The sequence below is a fragment of the Ricinus communis genome, chromosome 6, assembly GCF_019578655.1.
Source record: "Ricinus communis isolate WT05 ecotype wild-type chromosome 6, ASM1957865v1, whole genome shotgun sequence".
NCBI lineage: Eukaryota > Viridiplantae > Streptophyta > Magnoliopsida > Malpighiales > Euphorbiaceae > Ricinus > Ricinus communis.
In genome coordinates this window covers 18,420,047-18,438,798 of record NC_063261.1, presented here as the reverse complement: position 1 = coordinate 18,438,798, position 18,752 = coordinate 18,420,047, and the positions used below count along the sequence as shown (strand labels likewise).

Below are 18,752 nucleotides of genomic sequence, written 5' to 3'. Positions count from 1 at the left end.
CATTTAAATAATACATAAGAAAAATATATTTCTTTTTGGGTTTGCATTTTTATCAAGAGATCTAGCAAGAAATAAAGTAAGAAGATATTTTGTATGTGCATGATTTTTTTTATTTTTATTATATCCACTCTTTTTAGAGAGTGTGTATCACTGTCTCATTTTTATAAAATAAATTTGAGTTAAATATATAAAATTTTAGTTAAAATATTAATAAATTTAAAAAATAGTTCAATTAAAATCAAATAATATAATTAGTGACCAAGTTCAATTTTATTCCAAAGCAGTAATATAAAAGCATTTCTTAAATTAAAAAAGGGAATTTAAAATTGTTGAGTATCAACATGTAATTAAAGAAAAGACTTTGACAACATCATTTGTAATTTATATTATATTGAAAATAAAATAATCTAAATTCCGTCATTTGTATAAGTAAATAATATAATCTAAAATGAAATTACAAAAATCCAAGCAAACGTTAATTAATTCTTTTTATTGGTTTAAATTTTATTATATCTTGCATAGATTGCGGAATTATGCTCGACTAGTTGAGAATATCTATATAAGCATAGTTGATTTGAGTTTATACATAAATTAAAAAATGTATTATCATTATTCTTTTAAATATCTTTTATTAAATTTTTTTATAAAATTATAATTTTTGGATATATAAAAAATAAAATGAATTACACATGATAATATTTATATTAATTAATAAAAAATATTTCCGATAACTACCAAGATGCATGAATTGTTATATAAGTGGTATCTCAGAAAAAGAAAAGAAAAAATGGCTTGGATGGTTTATTATAATAATCCAATACATGATTTGATATTTTTAATTTGATGGTAATGTGAGTCTATTTTGACAATAATGTAATTTCGATTTAAGTTCGCTTGACAAATAAAAGAATATATAATGACCCATTTCATAAATAATATTATAATAACTAATTAAAGAATTATTAATTATTAAACTTTACACTAGTGCTTAAATATTTTATTATAATATATTCTACGCTTACTTCTCTAATATAATAATACACCCAACACTTCAGTCACTTTATTTACATTTTATAAACCTTTAATGCTATTTATTTAATAAGTCATTATATACAAATTGTTTTGAAAATGATAATAACAATAAGCATTTATTTATAAACAAAAGTCGTATTCTATGTGCAATGGATGGCAGTTAAGACCGACGACTTTGACAGCTTCTAACACAGCGGCTGAAAATCACAAACTGAAAGCTTCCAAAAAAGTGGTTAATTAAACTACTACTTAATTAAGCTTCACAGTTGCGATGGTGCATCTCTGAAATATCATTAGGATTAAAGAGTTAAGTAATCTAATTCCAAATTTTATTATAATTTTATATGTAATTAGTTTAATTTAATACATTTTAAATTCTATTAGAACTAATAGGTGATTAATTTGATTTTGAAAGTTTATGTTATATACTAATGTTTCATTATAAAATAATTATGATAAAAGTTGGTAATTTATCAAAGTATCATAAAAATGAGAGCATACACCATTAAAAATAATATTTTGCTTATCTAAATAAATAAAAGAATTTTTCTTCCATTCATGACTCTGTCCATAATTAAATAAAATATGTAATTGTCAATTCTTACCGAACTATCTTATTTATAAATGATTAAATTCAATAACTTGTCTATTAGATTCTGAATCTAATCTTATACGAAAATAGACTCTTAAAATGTTAAAAATTTAAAATTTAAGTCCTCCTTTAACATAAATTTTAGATGTTGTTAATTGTTGTTTATGTGTATAATAGATGGTCCCACCAATTGAATAAAATTAATTTTAATAATTATTTTATTATTTAAATTTTGTAAAGTGTTAATTAAAATCACTTTCTTTTGTCAAGAATGGTCCTCTATTCATTTTTTAACCATCAGAAGAACACCCCTCCAGATTTATCCTCTCCCTTTAGTTCCCACGCCACTTCAACCCACCACCAATCTGTGCCGTCTCCCACCGCCTTACTGGTCTCATGACAACACTGTTCAGTCATAAGCATCACCGACGTTACTCGTCGATGCTGTCGATATGTATCGTCGTCGATGTCGTTTCTCATCCTTGTCGCTGATGTCATTTCTCATCCTTGCTGCCGATATGTATAGTCGCTGGTTTCGTTTCTCGTTGATGCCCCACCGGAATTGCAAAAGCGACACCGAACAGATTGAGATCTATTGCAATCTATGCACGTTTCGAGCTCCTCTTCATTTCTTGATTTCTTTCTTTCTTTCGTAAAAAGCTACGTGCAATGTTGAAGTGTATTTATTAAATATAGAGCAGAGAGTGAAATTTGACTCTCTACATTATATTTAAAAAATAAAAAATATATTAAAGTGTCATTTTATATTATTACTTATTAAAATAAAAAAAATTACATATAAAAGAGTAGTTCGGGTGTTTTGTTTTTAAGTTGAAAGCTAGTAAGAAGATCAAGAAGTACGTGATGATTGTGGTGGAGATAGGGAATGGTATGGTGGTGGTGATGGGCAACGATGGTGATAGAGGTTGAAAGTTGCGTGCTTTATTTCTTCAAATGTGTTAATGGATTATTAGCCAATTTTATTGCCACATCATCATTTTGGTCTTGTAAAGAAAACTGCCATGTCAGCTAGGGTTAATGTCAGTTTGATTCTCTGTTAAGAGGAGGACTGAAATTATAGGTTCTTATTGCTTTAAAGGTTTAATTGAATCTAATCTTTCTCGCACCAGACGTTAAGAGCAAAAATGCATATTTTCCCTAAAATCAAAGCATCTTTGGTCCGACTCATGACTCACTCCAGAATTGAATAGAAATGTATTGAAACAATAATTCTCCAAAAAGACCACTAATGTTGTACGCTTGTTCTAATTATGTTGACTTTTACACAAACTAATTAAGAAGTAGATTTTGTTTGCAGACAGGAGAAACGGTAATATTACAAGTAATAGCATTTGATTTTACCTTCAACCCATCAATAAAGCATCAAAAGAGAAATAACATTATCATGATCTTTGAACATTTACCAATCCGAGCTGGCCGTTTATTCAAATTGATACTCCAAATGATGCCAAGAAGTTGTTAAACTGATTCCTATAATATGTTTTCTTTCTCTTTTTTTTACCCCAAAAGGGGTCATTCACATAGAACTAATCCTATTAATGTTTTTAAAGAAACAATAAAACTCTTATAGAAACCAATTTCAGAATGGTGCTGCTATCCTCCAGCCTTCCGATAATGATATGGTGGGTATGTATGCCCATTAGCCTTTTGGTAGAATATATTTTTGGGTGTTTAGTACTTTTCGACTTTATGTTACGACAATCGATTGCATTTTAGTTAGACCTGTTCATGGGCCCGGCCCGGGATCCAATTTAATTAAGAAAAAAAAATGTCATACTTAGGAATTGAACCTATGACCTTCAGTATATAATTAAGTGTTATAAACCACTTAACTACCTATCATTCCTATTTATAATTTTCATGTTATTAATAATATCAAATGCTAAACAACTTTGTTGTACATTGCAGAACCGGGTCAAGCCTGACCGAACCCGCCCCGGCCCGACCTTTTATACAGGTTTAACAATTGGCCGGGCCGGGCCGAGCCGGGCTTTTCAAAAGATTTCAGGCTCGGGCTTGGGCTCAGAGATATTAAAAAATTCTCGGACCTGGGCAGACTCGGGCTTGTCTAAAATCAAGTCATGCCTAGCCCATGAACAGGTCTAGTTTTAGTGAATCTTTGTATTTCTTTTTTATCATCATTAAGTCCTTCTGTTAGAAACGTGTATATAAACACATTAAACATGCCAACAAAATATTTAATTTTAGTTCATTAAGTCCCTAAATATTTATTTTGCTTTAAAATATGTATGTACTTTTATTATTTTTAATTTTTTAAATTCTTACATAAATATTTATTAATTTTGAAAGCTTCTCTCCAAGAGAAGAATTTAAGAATAAACAATAAAATAATAAAAATTAATGCAAATGAGAGAAAAAATGAGAGTGATATAAATAATCAAGTCGAGAAAATTAAAGAGTAATTTAGCAACATAAAATGAATATTTCTCATATTGAAATTCAATAAAAAAAAATTAGGGTGCATTGTGATAAAGAGAAAACAATTAAAAAATAAAATATAAATTTAACGAATCATCTCGCATTGAAATTCAATAAAAAGAAATTAGGATGCATTGTGATAAAGAGAAAACAATTAAAAAATAAAATAAAAATTTAACGAATCATCTCGCATTGAAATTCTAAGAAAATCATTTTTCATATTAAATAAAAAAGATAAAATAATGAAAATAAACATTATATAAATTTAAGATTTTTTTATATTAAATCTAATGGCATATGGCGAATTAAGATCTAAATAGTGTATGAATGTGAGAAAATACAACAAGATATTTTATAAATATTTAGGGACCTAATAAAACAAAATTAAAAAGTTCAAAGATTTTTTATAACAACAAAAGGATTTTTAGGGACCCAATAAGCAAAAGTTCGTCAAACTTGCATACAAACTAAAAATAAATTAAATTGTAATAGAAAAAAATATTGAAGCAAAATTGATAAACTTGACAATCACAGGACAGGTTTTGTTCCTTGAGGGAGGCCATGCCCTGAAACAGTGGGAGCATCGGTGCCACCTCCGCCTTGATTGGGGTTGACTGGTTTGTGTCCTTCGGCACCATAGCCTTGGCGCTTGTAGTCCTCCAAGGTGTTATATTGTACGTAAGGACTGGTCTTTACAGGCAACCTTACTTCTACTTCTTTATTTCCCTCATTTTCTGTCTTCTTTACCATCTGCTCACTGCTATTCTCCATCTTACTTTTTTTTTTTTTTTTTTTATGTTTATTAATATTTTTATTGTCTTTCCATGTTCCTTGCCATCCTATGCTACTTATACACATGCATGCACAGGAATAAACAAATGGTGTCCAAGAGCTTATTGTCACAATTTAATTAGTTGGAGATCCATAATTTTCGAAATCTTTTTGACTTGATCATTCAACTTGCTTGTCTCATGGATCACCATGTACTAAACTAAACTTAAGACTTCTCAAACCTGTCTTTAAAATGATATATATATATATAGTAGGAAATATAAAAGACATCTTTCTCTCATATATATAAATCAGCAAATGCAAATATTTATCAACTTAGCACAAGGTCCAACTGATCGCCACGCCTGTATTGTAAATATGCAGTTATGAATAATACGGTCTTTCTGTATCAATTTTATTTGTTTGCCCCTTCTTTTTAACAAAAAGGAAATGCATTCCATTTGCTAAGGAAATTATAGATCAAATAAATAAACTTTGCAATTTTTGGCACATTTGGCCTAAACTTAAAGAGTAGATTTTTATTTTTTTAACTTAAAAGAGTAGAATTAGTAGAAGCTGTAATAGAGATTCTTGAGGAAAATTAGCCACATTAATCCTTCAGTATATTACATCCTGTCATGCTAATTTTCATGATATGATCAATAAAGAAAAGATAAAAAAGTTATATGTATTTACTTGCATATTTTTATACAACAGAAACTAATTATTCCAGTAGTGCTTCTTCAATCCAGATTGCGGAATCGCTCCAACCATGAGAAATGGTGCCTGTTTGCATGTCATATATCCACCAGCCATCATTAATCTTGCTAGTAAAGCAGATACAGTTTCTCCTGCATCCGACTCTGCTTGCTGAGACAGACATACAACAATTAGTACCCAAAAACAATGTTACATCCCCAATACTTTCTTTCTTAATCCATGTAAGTTTAGTAGTGTTAAGTTGGTAAACTTCCACATAATCCACTATCTTAATTGAATTTCTGGATATGAGGAAGACTAGCAAAACCTTCCCTTCTGATTCAATCAAACATTCTCTAAAATGCATCGACGAAACAGACGGAACAGCTCTTTTCTTACTCAAAGTTGTGATTCTGACATCGGAATCGATGTCTTCTTCTATAACTGCCAAAGTTCCTTGCAAGCTCAAAGCGAATAACTTTTCCTTGAACCAAATGCCATTGGTAAATCGCAAGAGATTACTTCTACCATTCGGGTCAGAACAACGGGGATCAACAATGGCGCTATCCTTTTTCATCCATTCTCTTGTTTCACCCCACATTCTGTAGAAAGCGAAAGCTGGACTAGTGATGCCTGTCAAAACAATCACAACGCATTTATTTTGGTAACTGGGCTTGGAAGATGAAGAAGTGTATATTAATGGGTGTTTGATATCCCATAATGGTAAATACCATCCTCCATCATCGGTTGCATCTCGTAGTACATAATTCGGAGCTGGATTGAAGTAATTTGGAACTTGTTTAGACACTATTATGCCATGGCTGCATCCAAGAACATGGAGTTTCTCAGGCGGACGCGAATCGCGGTACCAATACCATATACAATCCCTTTTAAACGTGATGTTGAAGGTGTGAGGCTGCTTGTTATAATTATTAGCAATTTCATGATCATCAATGGCGAGCTGAAGCCATGGAAGTGTAGAATTTGAATTACACTTGTTTGGTTTTATTTTCCAGGACTTCGTCACGCCCCTGGAAAAGATTGCTTGACATAGCGAAGGCTGCCTTTCTATCAGGTAGATAAGTTTCTTTGGAAGATCTGGCCATAGTTTTGAACTGTTGGCTTCTGTGTTAGATGATGTGGGCTGCTTTTTGTTTTTCTTCTTTTCCTTTCTCGCTGCTGACATTGCTGCAAGAAATGTGTTTTGGAGGTATGGGTCTGAGGTTTGCGATCTGAAAGAGGAGATTAAATAAACATTAACATGAGTAGCTTTCAAGGTCTGTAATGCTTTAAATGTTGAAATTGCATACTGATTGAACACCTTGGGCAACAAGTTCCTATTAATCACCTTGGGGAAGAGGCTTTCTTGTCTTAACAACCTTCAATATAATATAAATACATTGTTGATTAACAGTGAAAGAGTAATATAAATCTGTGATGATTTTATTGATGAATCATTTCTTGGATTATAAGCATGAGAGATCTTGTTATATACATCATTATTTGCAACGGCTCTATAATCCTATTCTAACGTTCCTTTTTCAAATTGGAAAGGGTAGAAGTGACCTTTCTTCCTTAAGGAAGAAAAGGTTGCTCCTTTTCCCTATTTTGATGCCTGTGATGATCTGGTTTCCTGTGATGATCCAGTCTGAGGCCCTTGTTTCTCAACACTCCCCCTCAAGGTGGGTTCAAATAAGTTAATGGAACTCATCTTGGTGAGCAGCCTATGATGATGAGATTTATCTAGAGCTTTAGTAAAGATGTCTGCCAGTTGTTCATTGCTTCTGATGAATGGAGTTTCAATTTCTCCAGATTGAACCTTTTCCCTTATAAAGTGACAATCCACTTCGATGTGTTTGGTGCGCTCGTGAAAAACGGGATTTGAAGCAATATGTCTTGCTGCTTGATTATCACAATACATTTTTATTGGTTCTTTGACTTTAATTCCCATATCTGTTAGCGCTTGCTTGATCCATGTTAGTTCACTGGCTGTTGATGCCATTGCTCTATATTCTGCCTCTGCACTGGACCTGGCAGTTACAGTTTGTTTCTTGCTTTTCCAAGTTACTAGATTGCCACCCACAAATGTGCAGAAGCCAGAAGTTGATTTCCTGTCACAGCTTCCGGCCCAATCTGCATCAGAGAAACCAACAATATCATTTGAACTGTTATCTTTCATCCAAATTCCTTGACTAGGAGTCCCCTTGAGATACCTAAGAATCCTATTGATGGCATCTAAATGACTGGTGCGAGGTGCATGCATAAACTGACTTACCACACTTACAGCATAAGTGATGTCAGGTCTGGTTACCGTGAGATAGATTAGTTTTCCTACCAGTCGTTGATAATTCCCTATATTGTCTAATGGATTGCCATCTTCAAGGTTAAGTTTAACTTTAGTCTCCATTGGTGAATCTACAGGTTTTACTCCTAGTTTTCCTGTTTCTTTTAATAGATCAAGGACGTACTTTCTTTGAGATAGAAATAGACCTTTATGGGATTTGGCTATTTCTATTCCAAGGAAGTAGGACAATTGTCCGAGATCTTTAATGTCAAATTCCTCTTTTAATTTTTGTTTTACTTCCTCAATTTTTTCATTATTGGTGCCTGTTATGATAATATCGTCAACATAAATGAGAATAATGATGGTGCAAGTATGAGTGTGTTTAACAAACATAGAAGAATCGGATGTACTTTTAATGAAATTGAGTTTTAAAAGGAAAAAGCTTAGCTTGGCATACCATGCTCTCAGAGATTGTTTTAGTCCATAGATAGCCTTTTTCAGTTTACATACCATGGATTGATTGGTGGTGATGACCTCATAACCTGGGGGAGGAGTCATATATACCTCTTCTTCGAGATTCCCTTGGAGAAAGGCATTTTTAACGTCCATTTGATATAGGCTCCATCATGAGTTAGTAGCAACAGACAATAATATGCGAACAGTGCTCATTTTTGCTACGGGCGCAAAGGTTTCCTGATAGTCTACCCCATATATTTAAGTAAACCCTTTTGCTACCAATCTAGCCTTATATCTTTCAATTCTTCCATCATGTTTATATTTAATTTTATATACCCATTTGCACCCAACAGCTTTTTTGTTTTGTGGAAGAGGAACTAATGTCCAGGTGTCATTTTTTTCAAGGGCTTGAAGCTCTTCCTTCATGGCCTGACACCATTTAGGATCGGTATTAGCCTCATTGAAGGAGGATGGCTCAGTATGGGAGATGAGTTTGTCTAGGTAGTTCCTATATGAGTTGGATATGTTATGGTAGCTAATAAAGTTTTGAATAGGATACATTACCTTGTGGGACACATAGTCCCTAAGTCTGATTGGTGGTCTAGAGGGTCTGGATGATCTGCGTGGAGCAACTTCTTCAACTAGTGATCTATCTCCCCCTGAAGAAGTGTCATCGAAAATTGTATTGACTTCCCCTGAAGATTGGGCCTCGGGATTTGGTGCGGAAGCTATTTCCTCGTGTGGTGGATGAGGAAGGATTGAGTTGTCAAAAAATAAAGAATTATCTGGAAATAACAATGAGGACCTATGAGAAGGGTGCGGGTTAGTAAAATAAGGTATACATTCATCAAAGAACACATCCCTCGAGATATAGATTTTGTGGGTGCACGGGTCATAGCACTTATATCCTTTTTTGGTTGTGGAATACCCTAAGAATACTGTTTTGACAGAACTAGGTTCCAGTTTATGAGAGCGTTTGACATGAACAAAGACGATGCACCCAAAAACTCTAATATGCCCTAGTTCAATTTTTCTACCCTTTAGAGTTTCAAGAGGACTCCGATTGTTGAGTTTTGAACTAGGGAGGCGGTTAATGAGATAGGCAGCAGTTTGGAGAGCATCAGACCAAAAAATTGTAGGAACATGATTTTGAAAAAGTAAGCATCTAGTGACTTCAAGAAGATGACGGTTTTCCTTTTACAGACTCCATTTTGCTCAGGGGTGTAAATGCAGGTAGTTTGGTGCAAGATGCCTGTAGTGGAAAAAAATCAGAAAATTGTTTATTGATATATTCAGTACCGTTATCAGACCTGAAGATTTTAATGTTGGTATTATATTGGTTTTGAATGAAGTTGTAGAAATTTTGAAAACACGCGAAGACTTCATTTTTTCCTTTTAGCAAATAGACCCACGTAAGGCGAGAGAAATCATCAATAAATGTAACAAAGTAATGAAAATGATTGTAGGAGATACAGGGTGCAGGTCCCCAAACATCAGAGTGTATTAAGTCAAACATTTTGGTTGAAGTGGTAGAGGATATAGGAAAAGGCAATCTAGTATGTTTTGAAAATTTACAAGTGTCACAACAACTAGAATTAATTTTGAGACAAAATAATTGATTTAAAATTTTATCAGACGGATGCCCAAAACGCCTATGAAGTAGTATGCTTTGGTCGAGAGATTTGGAGATAAGACAGTGATTGATAGGGTCAGTAAGGTAATACAATCCATTTTCAAGATATCCCTCACCAATCGTCTTCCCGGTAGTGCGATCCTGAAATATTACAGAAGATGGTGAGAAAATTACATTGCAATTTAAGGAACGAGTTATTTTACCAACAGATAATAAATTGGTGGTAAATTTAGGTAATAAAAGAATGTTATGAACTGAATTAGTGTTATGTAATATTTTTGAGGAGCCAAAACCAGAGATTTCAGCTTGACCTCCATTTGCAACGATCACATGTTGAGAGTCGGTAGGGACAAAATTGTGTAATTTTGTTGAGTCCCAAGTCATGTGATCGGTTGCACCGGAGTCAATAATCCATTTAGAAGATTTATAATTTTGAGATACTAAACCTGTCCCACGGGACTGCTGAAGCTGTAAAATAGACTGGAGTTGGGACAGAATTTGAGAAACTTGATGATTCTCTATTGGGCCTGAAGGTGGTTGGGCCAGCAGGTTGGGCCTGAAGTCTGAATTAGCCCATGAATTATACAAATTTGTCTGGCCGGATGGCTCGGGGATGTGTGGCTTCAAGAAGGACAAGGTTAGGCCCATGGGTCGGACTGAATGTGAGTAGTTGAACCGGGTCGGGAGTCGGGTCGGGTGCCAAACGGGTCGGATCTATCGTGGGTAGCTGAGTCGGGTCGGGTAGGATTAAATAACCTGTTTCCTATACCTGACCCGCTGAACACATCATAACCCGTAGGGTTATATGCGTTCAGCATACCCACACCACCAAAGAAGCCATTCTCTCGTCCTTCTCTTCCCTCTCGTTTGTCTCTCCTTTCTCTCCCTCGTTCTCCTCGGCTAAACGTCGGCCGGAGCTGTGGGTGTCGATGCCAGCAGCGCTCGGAGGTGTGGCCTTGCTTTTTGCAATGGTCACACCTCTCGACGCTGCTTGGTGTCCCTCGCACCCAAGCCGGCTCTCGTGAGTGAGAAGCGAACGCCCTGTTCTCTGTGTTGCCGTGACTTGTTATTGCTGCTCCCATGGTGGCTCGCCTTGTCTCCTCTTGTTGAACAAGAGCGATAACTGTGTCGAGGCTCGGAAGCTTGCTGGACAACAATACTTGTAACTGAACTGCTTCGTAGCTCGAATCGAGCTCGCCGAGGTAAGTAAATACAAGGTCCTGCTCGGCCCTCTGTCTTATTTCTTCGAGATCTGTAGTGGGCGGAAGGTAGCTTTGTAGCTCCTCCCACCGAGTCAGAATCTCAGTTGCGTAATGTGCACAGGACCGAGTCCCTTGTTTTGCTTGTGATAATTCCTGTTTCAAGTTGAATATGTGCGCATAGTTTTGTTCTTGACCGTATAATTTCTTTAATCTTTCCCATATGGCATGTGATGATGCCAGTAGCATGCACAGCCTGGCAATCTGAGGCTCAATTGTGTTGGTCAGAAGCGACATAACCATATGGTCAGTCGTCTGCCAATCTTCGATTGCCTCCATTTCCTCTTTTGTGGGTTGATTGGGGTTGATTTGCTGTGGCTTCTTTCGGGTCCCTGTAATAAACCCTAATTTCTTTCTGCCACTGAGACCGATGTATACTGCTCTTGACCATTGAAAGTAATTCTGATTGCCTGTTAATGTGATGTTGGTGAGTTTGGTAAGGTCGTTTTGAGACATGATAAGAATTTTGATCGGTTGGATTTGAGATTGTGTTGGTAGATGATGACAGGATTACACCTGCTCTGATACCATGTTGAGTAACAGTGAAAGAGTAATATAAATCTGTGATGATTTTATTGATGAATCATTTCTTGGATTATAAGCATGAGAGATCTTGTTATATACATCATTATTTGCAACGGCTCTATAATCCTATTCTAACGTTTCTTTTTCAAATTGGGAAGGGTAGAAGTGATCTTTCTTCCTTAAGGAAGAAAATGTTGCTCCTTTTCCCTGTTTTGATGCCTGTGATGATCTGGTTTCCTGTGATGATCCAGTCTGAGGCCCTTGTTTCTCAACATACATAAAGAAAAGAGAGCTACGGTTGTGCTATGAATTTAATATGACAAAGTATTACAGGATGCTCCATAAATCATGGTCTATAATGATATCATGCTAGTTATTTATTTGACTATGCTATATGACATAACCAGTGCCTGCTCTTACAGATGAGATTACCCTATAAAATACTAGTTTTCCCAAGTCCAAAAGCTTACTGAATGTTTAATAATCGTTACATAGAACCAGAAATTTAATTTTCAGATTTCTCTTTTCTTCTTTTTTTTTTTTTTTTTGAAAATGTTTCACATTTGACTTCTCATTTTCATATATTATCAACAAATATTTAGTCTAGACAAACAACAATTGATTTGCAAAGTAATTCTAACATATGTTCTGGACTTGTACTTAGTAGCTAATACAGCAGATGTTAGCCCTTCGCATACACAACATAAGTATGCACAAAGCTTTACCAGTCAGATTAGAGCTTTATGATCGTCATTGGTTTGGATTGTATAAGGATTCTCTTTACTGTATTCGTGTCTTTGTTTTTGTCTGTTGTGAGTTAGTTCATGTTGACGACTTAGCAAGTGTTTTGCAACTCTTCCAGAAAGAGTTTATTAGCTAACACAACAACATAATATAGTTGAAATGGTAAGAGTTTCTTCTAACTTAATTAAGGTATTAAATTCGAGCATTGAGTACGCAAGTGCGTCGAAAATCTTCAAATATCACTTTGTCACCCATGAAAGTACTGTCCGACACACTCTAAATTAACTCTAGATGCGTGTGCACAAAAAAAAAAAGAGTGGATTAGCTCATTCTGTTCCTGGATAGAAAGAGGTTCAGTTATCTTGTAGTAGTCACCATTGTTCACTGCCACGGAATAAAGGTTGTACCTCCCTACTTGCCTTTGCACTTTTCTAATAAAAGAGGAACTGATATTATAGAACGCCTACTGCAAATACAAAGCACCAAAGTTTTTGGGTAAAGTCGAGTGCTGGATGGACCAACATCCGTTTTCTTTTTCCTCTGTCTTTTGTCTGTCGTGAAAAGATACCGTAGAATTGGAAAGAAAATACTAAGAAACGTCACATATAGATTTCAGTAAATAGTGCAAATAGTTAAGAAGAAAATACTCCAAAACTGTAAGTGATATAAACTTACTATATAAATAATGTTGGTCCAAATGTGTAGGATTAATTATTAAATCAAATGTGTTCTGATTCCAAATCATACACTTACAATACAGAGTAACATCATAATTCACAAGTTTAGAATTTTCTGACACACAACCTAATCCTCTACTGTTGGTTCAACCCAAACTGCAGATAAGTTTGAAGCATTGATGCTAGTAATGGTGCATGTGTCCATTTCATAAACCCACCAACCCTGAGTACTCCCACGACTAAAATAAACACAATTTCCCCTGCATCCAACTTTGCTTGCAGAGACAGACATACAACAATTAGAACCCAGAAATAATGTTCTTTCTCCCAGGCTCTCCTTCTTAATCCATCCGAGTTTAGCAGTATTAAGCTGATAAACTTCCACATAATCAACCGTGTTAATAGAATTTCTTGAGATAAGAAAAACTAGCAAAACCATCCCTTCTGATTCAACCAAGAACTCTTTGAAATGCATGGACGAAACAGAGGGGACAGCTCTTTTCTTACCCAAAGCTGTGATTCTGAGATCAAAATCAATGTCTTCTATCACTACCAGAGTTCCCTGTGCACTCAAAGCGTAGAACTTTTCCTTGCACCAGATACCATTAGTCAATTGCAAAAGATGGTCACGTCTATTCGGGTCAGAACAATTGGGATCAACAATGTTGCTATCCTTTCTTATCCATTCTCCTCCTTCCCATATTCTATAATAGGCAAAAGCAGGATGCGCAACACCTGTCAAAACCATGACAGTACATTTATTTTTATTCTTATGACGACTTATCCAAGGCAGCGGTGAGGACAAAGCAGCGCGTATAAATGGAATACCAGCATCCCATCTCGGAATACACCAATATCCATCAATTACAGGATCCCACAAATTGTAATCTGAAGCTGAAGCTCCTTTCGCCACTATTAGACCATGTGAGCATCCAATAATATTGTATACTGGAGGTGTAGGCTTATGTCTCCTCCAGTACCAGATAAAGCCCCTTCTAATTGGCAAGTGAAAGACGTGAGACTGCCTATTATGATCACTCTCACGATTACCTGATAGTTCAAGCCATGGTGTTGCAGGATTTGACCTGCACTTGCTTGCTTGTGCTCGCCATGACTTTGTCACACCTTTAGAACAAATATGTTCCAGTAGAGATGAATTTCTTGCTATCAGATGGATAAGCTGTTGGGGAAGATCCGGCCATAACTCTAGATTATTGGCTTCTTTGTCTATTTTGCTGCTCTTCTTTTCTTTACCCTCCATTGTTTTTTGGCGAGCAAATGTGTATCTTAGATGAGATTGGGTTGGATTAAAGTCATGTAGTCTGAAAGAAGTTATAAATAAACATCTGTATGAGTATCCTCCAAGAATCAATAATCATTAGGCGACAAAGATGACATGTGGACATGTTTTGTTCTTGTTTTGACTTTGGTTTAGTAGATAAACCCTTAAGCAACAAGTTACTCCCCTCGTCAGCCGCAAACTTCCGTGCAAAGGAAAGTCGATATTCCCCCACCGTTTCAGTGGTAAATATATATTCCAACTTTGGGGTCATTTTGGAAATTGATAATATCAAATTTGAATTTATTTCAAATTTGGTTCATTTCATAATCGGCTTGAATTGAATCTGAATTTAAATAGGTACATTTATATTTAAATTGCATCTTTTTCAAGTTCAAATCATAGCAAGATTATGTTGAATTGAGTCTGATTCGGATTGCCTTAAATTCTGAATCGAATTTCAAATTAATTTATCAAATTTTGGGTAGATTTTCATATTAATTTATTGAATTTTACTTTTGGACTAATTAATTTATTGATTAATGGATAATCTATTAACTTTAACATATGAAAATAATTATAAACTTAATTAATTATTAATATCAATCTCATACTTCTAATTAATTTGTTAATGAATATGTAATCAAATGGAGTCATTATTTTAGAAATATATACTTATTACTTGATGCCTGCTAAATTTTAAGTTTTTTTCTTAATTTTTAAACATAAATTTAATTGTTTATTTGTTAATAACATTATCATATTCAAACTGAATATTTGGTTTTAAAATTTGCAAAGCAATATTTTTAAGAGATTTGATGCTTGGAGACGCAAGAACAATAAATTTTTCTTAACATTTTAATTAGAAATTGAGTAAATTAAGAAAATTAGTACTTTGTTACTATATATATGATAATTAAATTTCACAAAAATGTTAGTTTGTTTTACTAAATAAACATATTTATAATATTTCCAATTATTTTGGATTTTAATTCAAATTTGTATTGATTATAAAATTGGATAACATCAAATCTGGGGTCGAGTTGGTCTCATAGTTAGGTCATCTGACTATTTTAATTTTAATTCACTTTTTTATTTCGGATAATTTCAAATATGAGTCATTTTAGGTTCGAACAGTTTCAATCTCGAGTCATTTTGAATTTATATATTTATTTTTTATAAAAATTCAAAGTTAGATATTAAACGAGTTGAACCAGTTTCCAAGTTCAGATTAGGCTCTAGCAGCTATACCTTTCTTCATTTGTAATAAACTCGTAATACTTTTATTGCAAAAACTTCTAAATTCTTAAACAATTGCAATGAATTTGAACCCTTAACATTTTATTTTATAATAAACTCAGAAGGGTAAATAAGTAATCCAGCTGATTGAAATTGAATAGGAGAAACATTGTTACTACTGTTTCTATTTTATAATATTACTATTGATTGAGCCTCTTACTCTATAATCAGCTCCTAAAGAATTGTAGACTTCTAACCAGATTTTCATATTTAATATATCATGTTTTGTTGGAAGAAATTAAATATATTTTAGATATAAATTCAAATTTTTACAATTAAAATAAAATTTTCAAGAACATAAACATTTTTGTTTTCTATAACACTTTTTGAGAAAGATAAAAGAAAAGTAAATTAAATTATGTAGTGATTTCATGAGAACAACATTGATGTTTCCTCCATTCACTTTGTTTCAGTCGGTATTTGATCTAATCTGCTAACTATGCAAATTTCATTTAATTTCATATGTTCAATGATATTTATTTTGAGAGATTCTTACATAATCTTGGTGTATGTATTATAATTAATAGGAGAGTGGCAGGTATATATGAATGTTTTATACTTTAGTATTAGATGATTGACGCATACTTCATCATTTAAAGTTAATAAAAATATGTCAATTATTTATCAATTTGATACATAGATGGAATTTTCGGTCTAACTTATCATCTTTTTCTGATTTCTAGAGCCGAAACCGGGCTGAAACTGGAAAAATGTATGTATCACAATGTTTGTACCCACTATCAACATGGCAGAAAACAAGATAATGAAGTATTAAATTCTAAATATCTTGTAAAGCTTTTTATATTTAAATTATGTTAATTTAACTTTCCAAAGTTACCAAGTTATTCCAATCCATGGTATATCAAAGAAAGGTACAAGAAATCCTAGGAGCTATCAAATATGTCAAAGTCAGAACATTTTGATTTCAATTCATACAAAATACATCACTAATTAACCTCATAATACAACTTTAGTATTTTCTAACACAACTTATTCCTCTACTGTTGGTTCACCCAAATATGAGATATGTTTAATGTTAGACATGGTGCATGTATCCATTTCATAAACCCACCAACCATGAATACTTCCACGACTAAAATAAACACAATTTCCCCTGCATCCAACTCTGCTTGGGGAGACAGACATACAACAATTAGAACCCAAAAATAATGTTCTTGCAGCCGCGAGGACGAAGCAGCACATAAAAATGGAAACCTAGCATCCCATGATGGGATGCACCAGTGTCCTTCCATCACTGGATCCCACAAGGTGTAACCTTTCTCTACTAACACACCATGTGTGCATCCTATAAAATGGTACGCTAGAGGCGGAGGCTTACGTCTCTTTTGGTACCAGATGAAGCCCCTTCTAGTTGGCAAGTTAAAGATGTGAGACTGCTTATAATCACTTCCATATCGAAAAATATATAATAAAATGTCACGTGCAAGTCACGCTCCTTCGAATCTAACTAACCATTCACACGCAGCCCGCCCCCTGATGACACTGCTTTGCTAAATCGTCATCCTTATAACCGAAACACCCCCACCTCTCATTTTGTTCTAGGGTTCTTCCTATTCGTAGGTCATTTATGTGTTGCAGGGATTGATCTGCACTTGCTTGCTTCTGCTCTCCATGACTTTGTCACTTTAGAACAAATATGTGCCATTAGAGATGGATTTTTTGCTATTAGGTAGATGAGTTGTTGGGGAAGATCCGGCCATAACTCCAGATTATCGGCTGCTCCTTCTCTTTTGCTCTTCTTCTTTTCTTTACCCTCCATTACTAGTTTCTTGGCAGGCAAGAAGTTTTAAATAAACATCTGCACTGAGTACCCTCCAAGAATCAATAATCATCAAGAAAACAAAACTATATGTTAAACATGTCTTAATTTGTTTGAGCAACAAGTTTGTTCCTTGTCATTTTGCAAGCAAAGAAAAAGTCTATATATTACTTGTTAATTGCCAAAGTCCCAAAGTGGTCTTTACACTTATTAATACCTAATTTTTTATTAGTACTTCTGCTTCTAAATTTTCAAATTTTTTAGTCTGAGCCATTACAATCTTTCGGGAGTGGAAAGGTGCCCCAGGCTCCTGGTCACCATGCTACTGTGGTAGTTTTTCTAGACTTCTAATTAATTGCAATTAATTGAGCCCTTTCATTTATATATATATGACCAATTTATCATCCAATTCTTGATATTTAATTTCCTCAAATACCATATACCTTGCAGAAGAGACTGTTGGGTTTTTTTTTTTTCTTTGTTTTTTTTGACCCATGAGGAAAGCACAACCATTGAGCATATTAAAGTCTTATTTAGACTTTCTATTTTGGGAGCATATTATTATAAAAACGTCTAGGGCTAGGGTTTTTTTTTACCAAGACTTCATATATTAAAAGAAAAGAAAGAGGTGAAGAGAGGAGAATATACAGCAGCAGAAAAGTTCCGTTTCCCGTAGATTGAACCGTTGGATCGTCGTGATTTTTGGACAGCAGCTACACAGCATCTGGTCCAATATTTTGGACGGTGGAGATCGGTTTTTGAGGTCCGGAGGTCGGGTTTCGTTGGTCTGGACAGTAGCTAATTTTCTGGTGATATATTTCTTATCTTGGCTCTATTTTGATTCCATACACCTTGATGTGCTTACTTCCAAGGATATGATGATTTTGTATGCCTCTAGTATTATCTAGAGAAGACTTTGTATTGCTCCTTTGATGATGATAGTGGATTTAAGCGGCCAAAATGGTCCCGTGGTTTTTCCCTAGTTTATAGGTTTTCCACGCTAAAATTTCGGTGTCTTTGTGTTGTTGTGTGCTTACTGTTTTAGCTCAATATCTTGGTGCATAGCAGTGATATTGTGTGTGTTCTATTTGCATTAAGAACATCCTATTTGTTTGCATCCCTCGGGGTTCATTCAAGTTGGGAAAGTTTAGACAAACAGAGATTAATTCCGCATTTATTTGTTTACCGTTTGTGGCTGTTTTTTCCCATCAAATTGGTATCAGAGCCTGGTTCTTCTATATTGGGTTAAACTTGTTTGAATG

At 34.3% G+C, this 18,752-nt stretch overlaps 4 protein-coding genes across 4 annotated transcripts; all 4 read right to left on the bottom strand.

Moving 5' to 3' along the window:
- Window positions 1–5,432: 5,432 nt before the first annotated feature.
- On the bottom strand, window positions 5,433–6,942 carry LOC125370452. Its single transcript, XM_048375966.1, has one exon. The coding sequence runs from the start codon at window positions 6,738–6,740 to the stop codon at window positions 5,580–5,582; it is 1,161 nt and encodes a 386-aa protein (XP_048231923.1). The 5' UTR covers window positions 6,741–6,942; the 3' UTR covers window positions 5,433–5,579.
- A 215-nt stretch (window positions 6,943–7,157) lies between these two features.
- Window positions 7,158–8,447, bottom strand: LOC125370308 (uncharacterized mitochondrial protein AtMg00810-like). Its single transcript, XM_048375328.1, has one exon. It carries the CDS (start codon window positions 8,445–8,447, stop codon window positions 7,158–7,160), a length of 1,290 nt encoding a protein of 429 aa, XP_048231285.1.
- Window positions 8,448–13,143: 4,696 nt separating this feature from the next.
- On the bottom strand, window positions 13,144–14,479 carry LOC125370486. Its single transcript, XM_048376226.1, has one exon. It carries the CDS (start codon window positions 14,391–14,393, stop codon window positions 13,260–13,262), a length of 1,134 nt encoding a protein of 377 aa, XP_048232183.1. The 5' UTR covers window positions 14,394–14,479; the 3' UTR covers window positions 13,144–13,259.
- Window positions 14,480–16,611: 2,132 nt separating this feature from the next.
- On the bottom strand, window positions 16,612–17,821 carry LOC125370307. The gene is made up of 2 exons (XM_048375327.1): window positions 17,299–17,821; window positions 16,612–17,158 (listed from the first exon to the last, which is right to left on the bottom strand). The coding sequence occupies exons 1-2, from the start codon at window positions 17,488–17,490 to the stop codon at window positions 16,709–16,711; spliced, it is 642 nt and encodes a 213-aa protein (XP_048231284.1). The 5' UTR covers window positions 17,491–17,821; the 3' UTR covers window positions 16,612–16,708.
- Window positions 17,822–18,752: the final 931 nt, after the last annotated feature.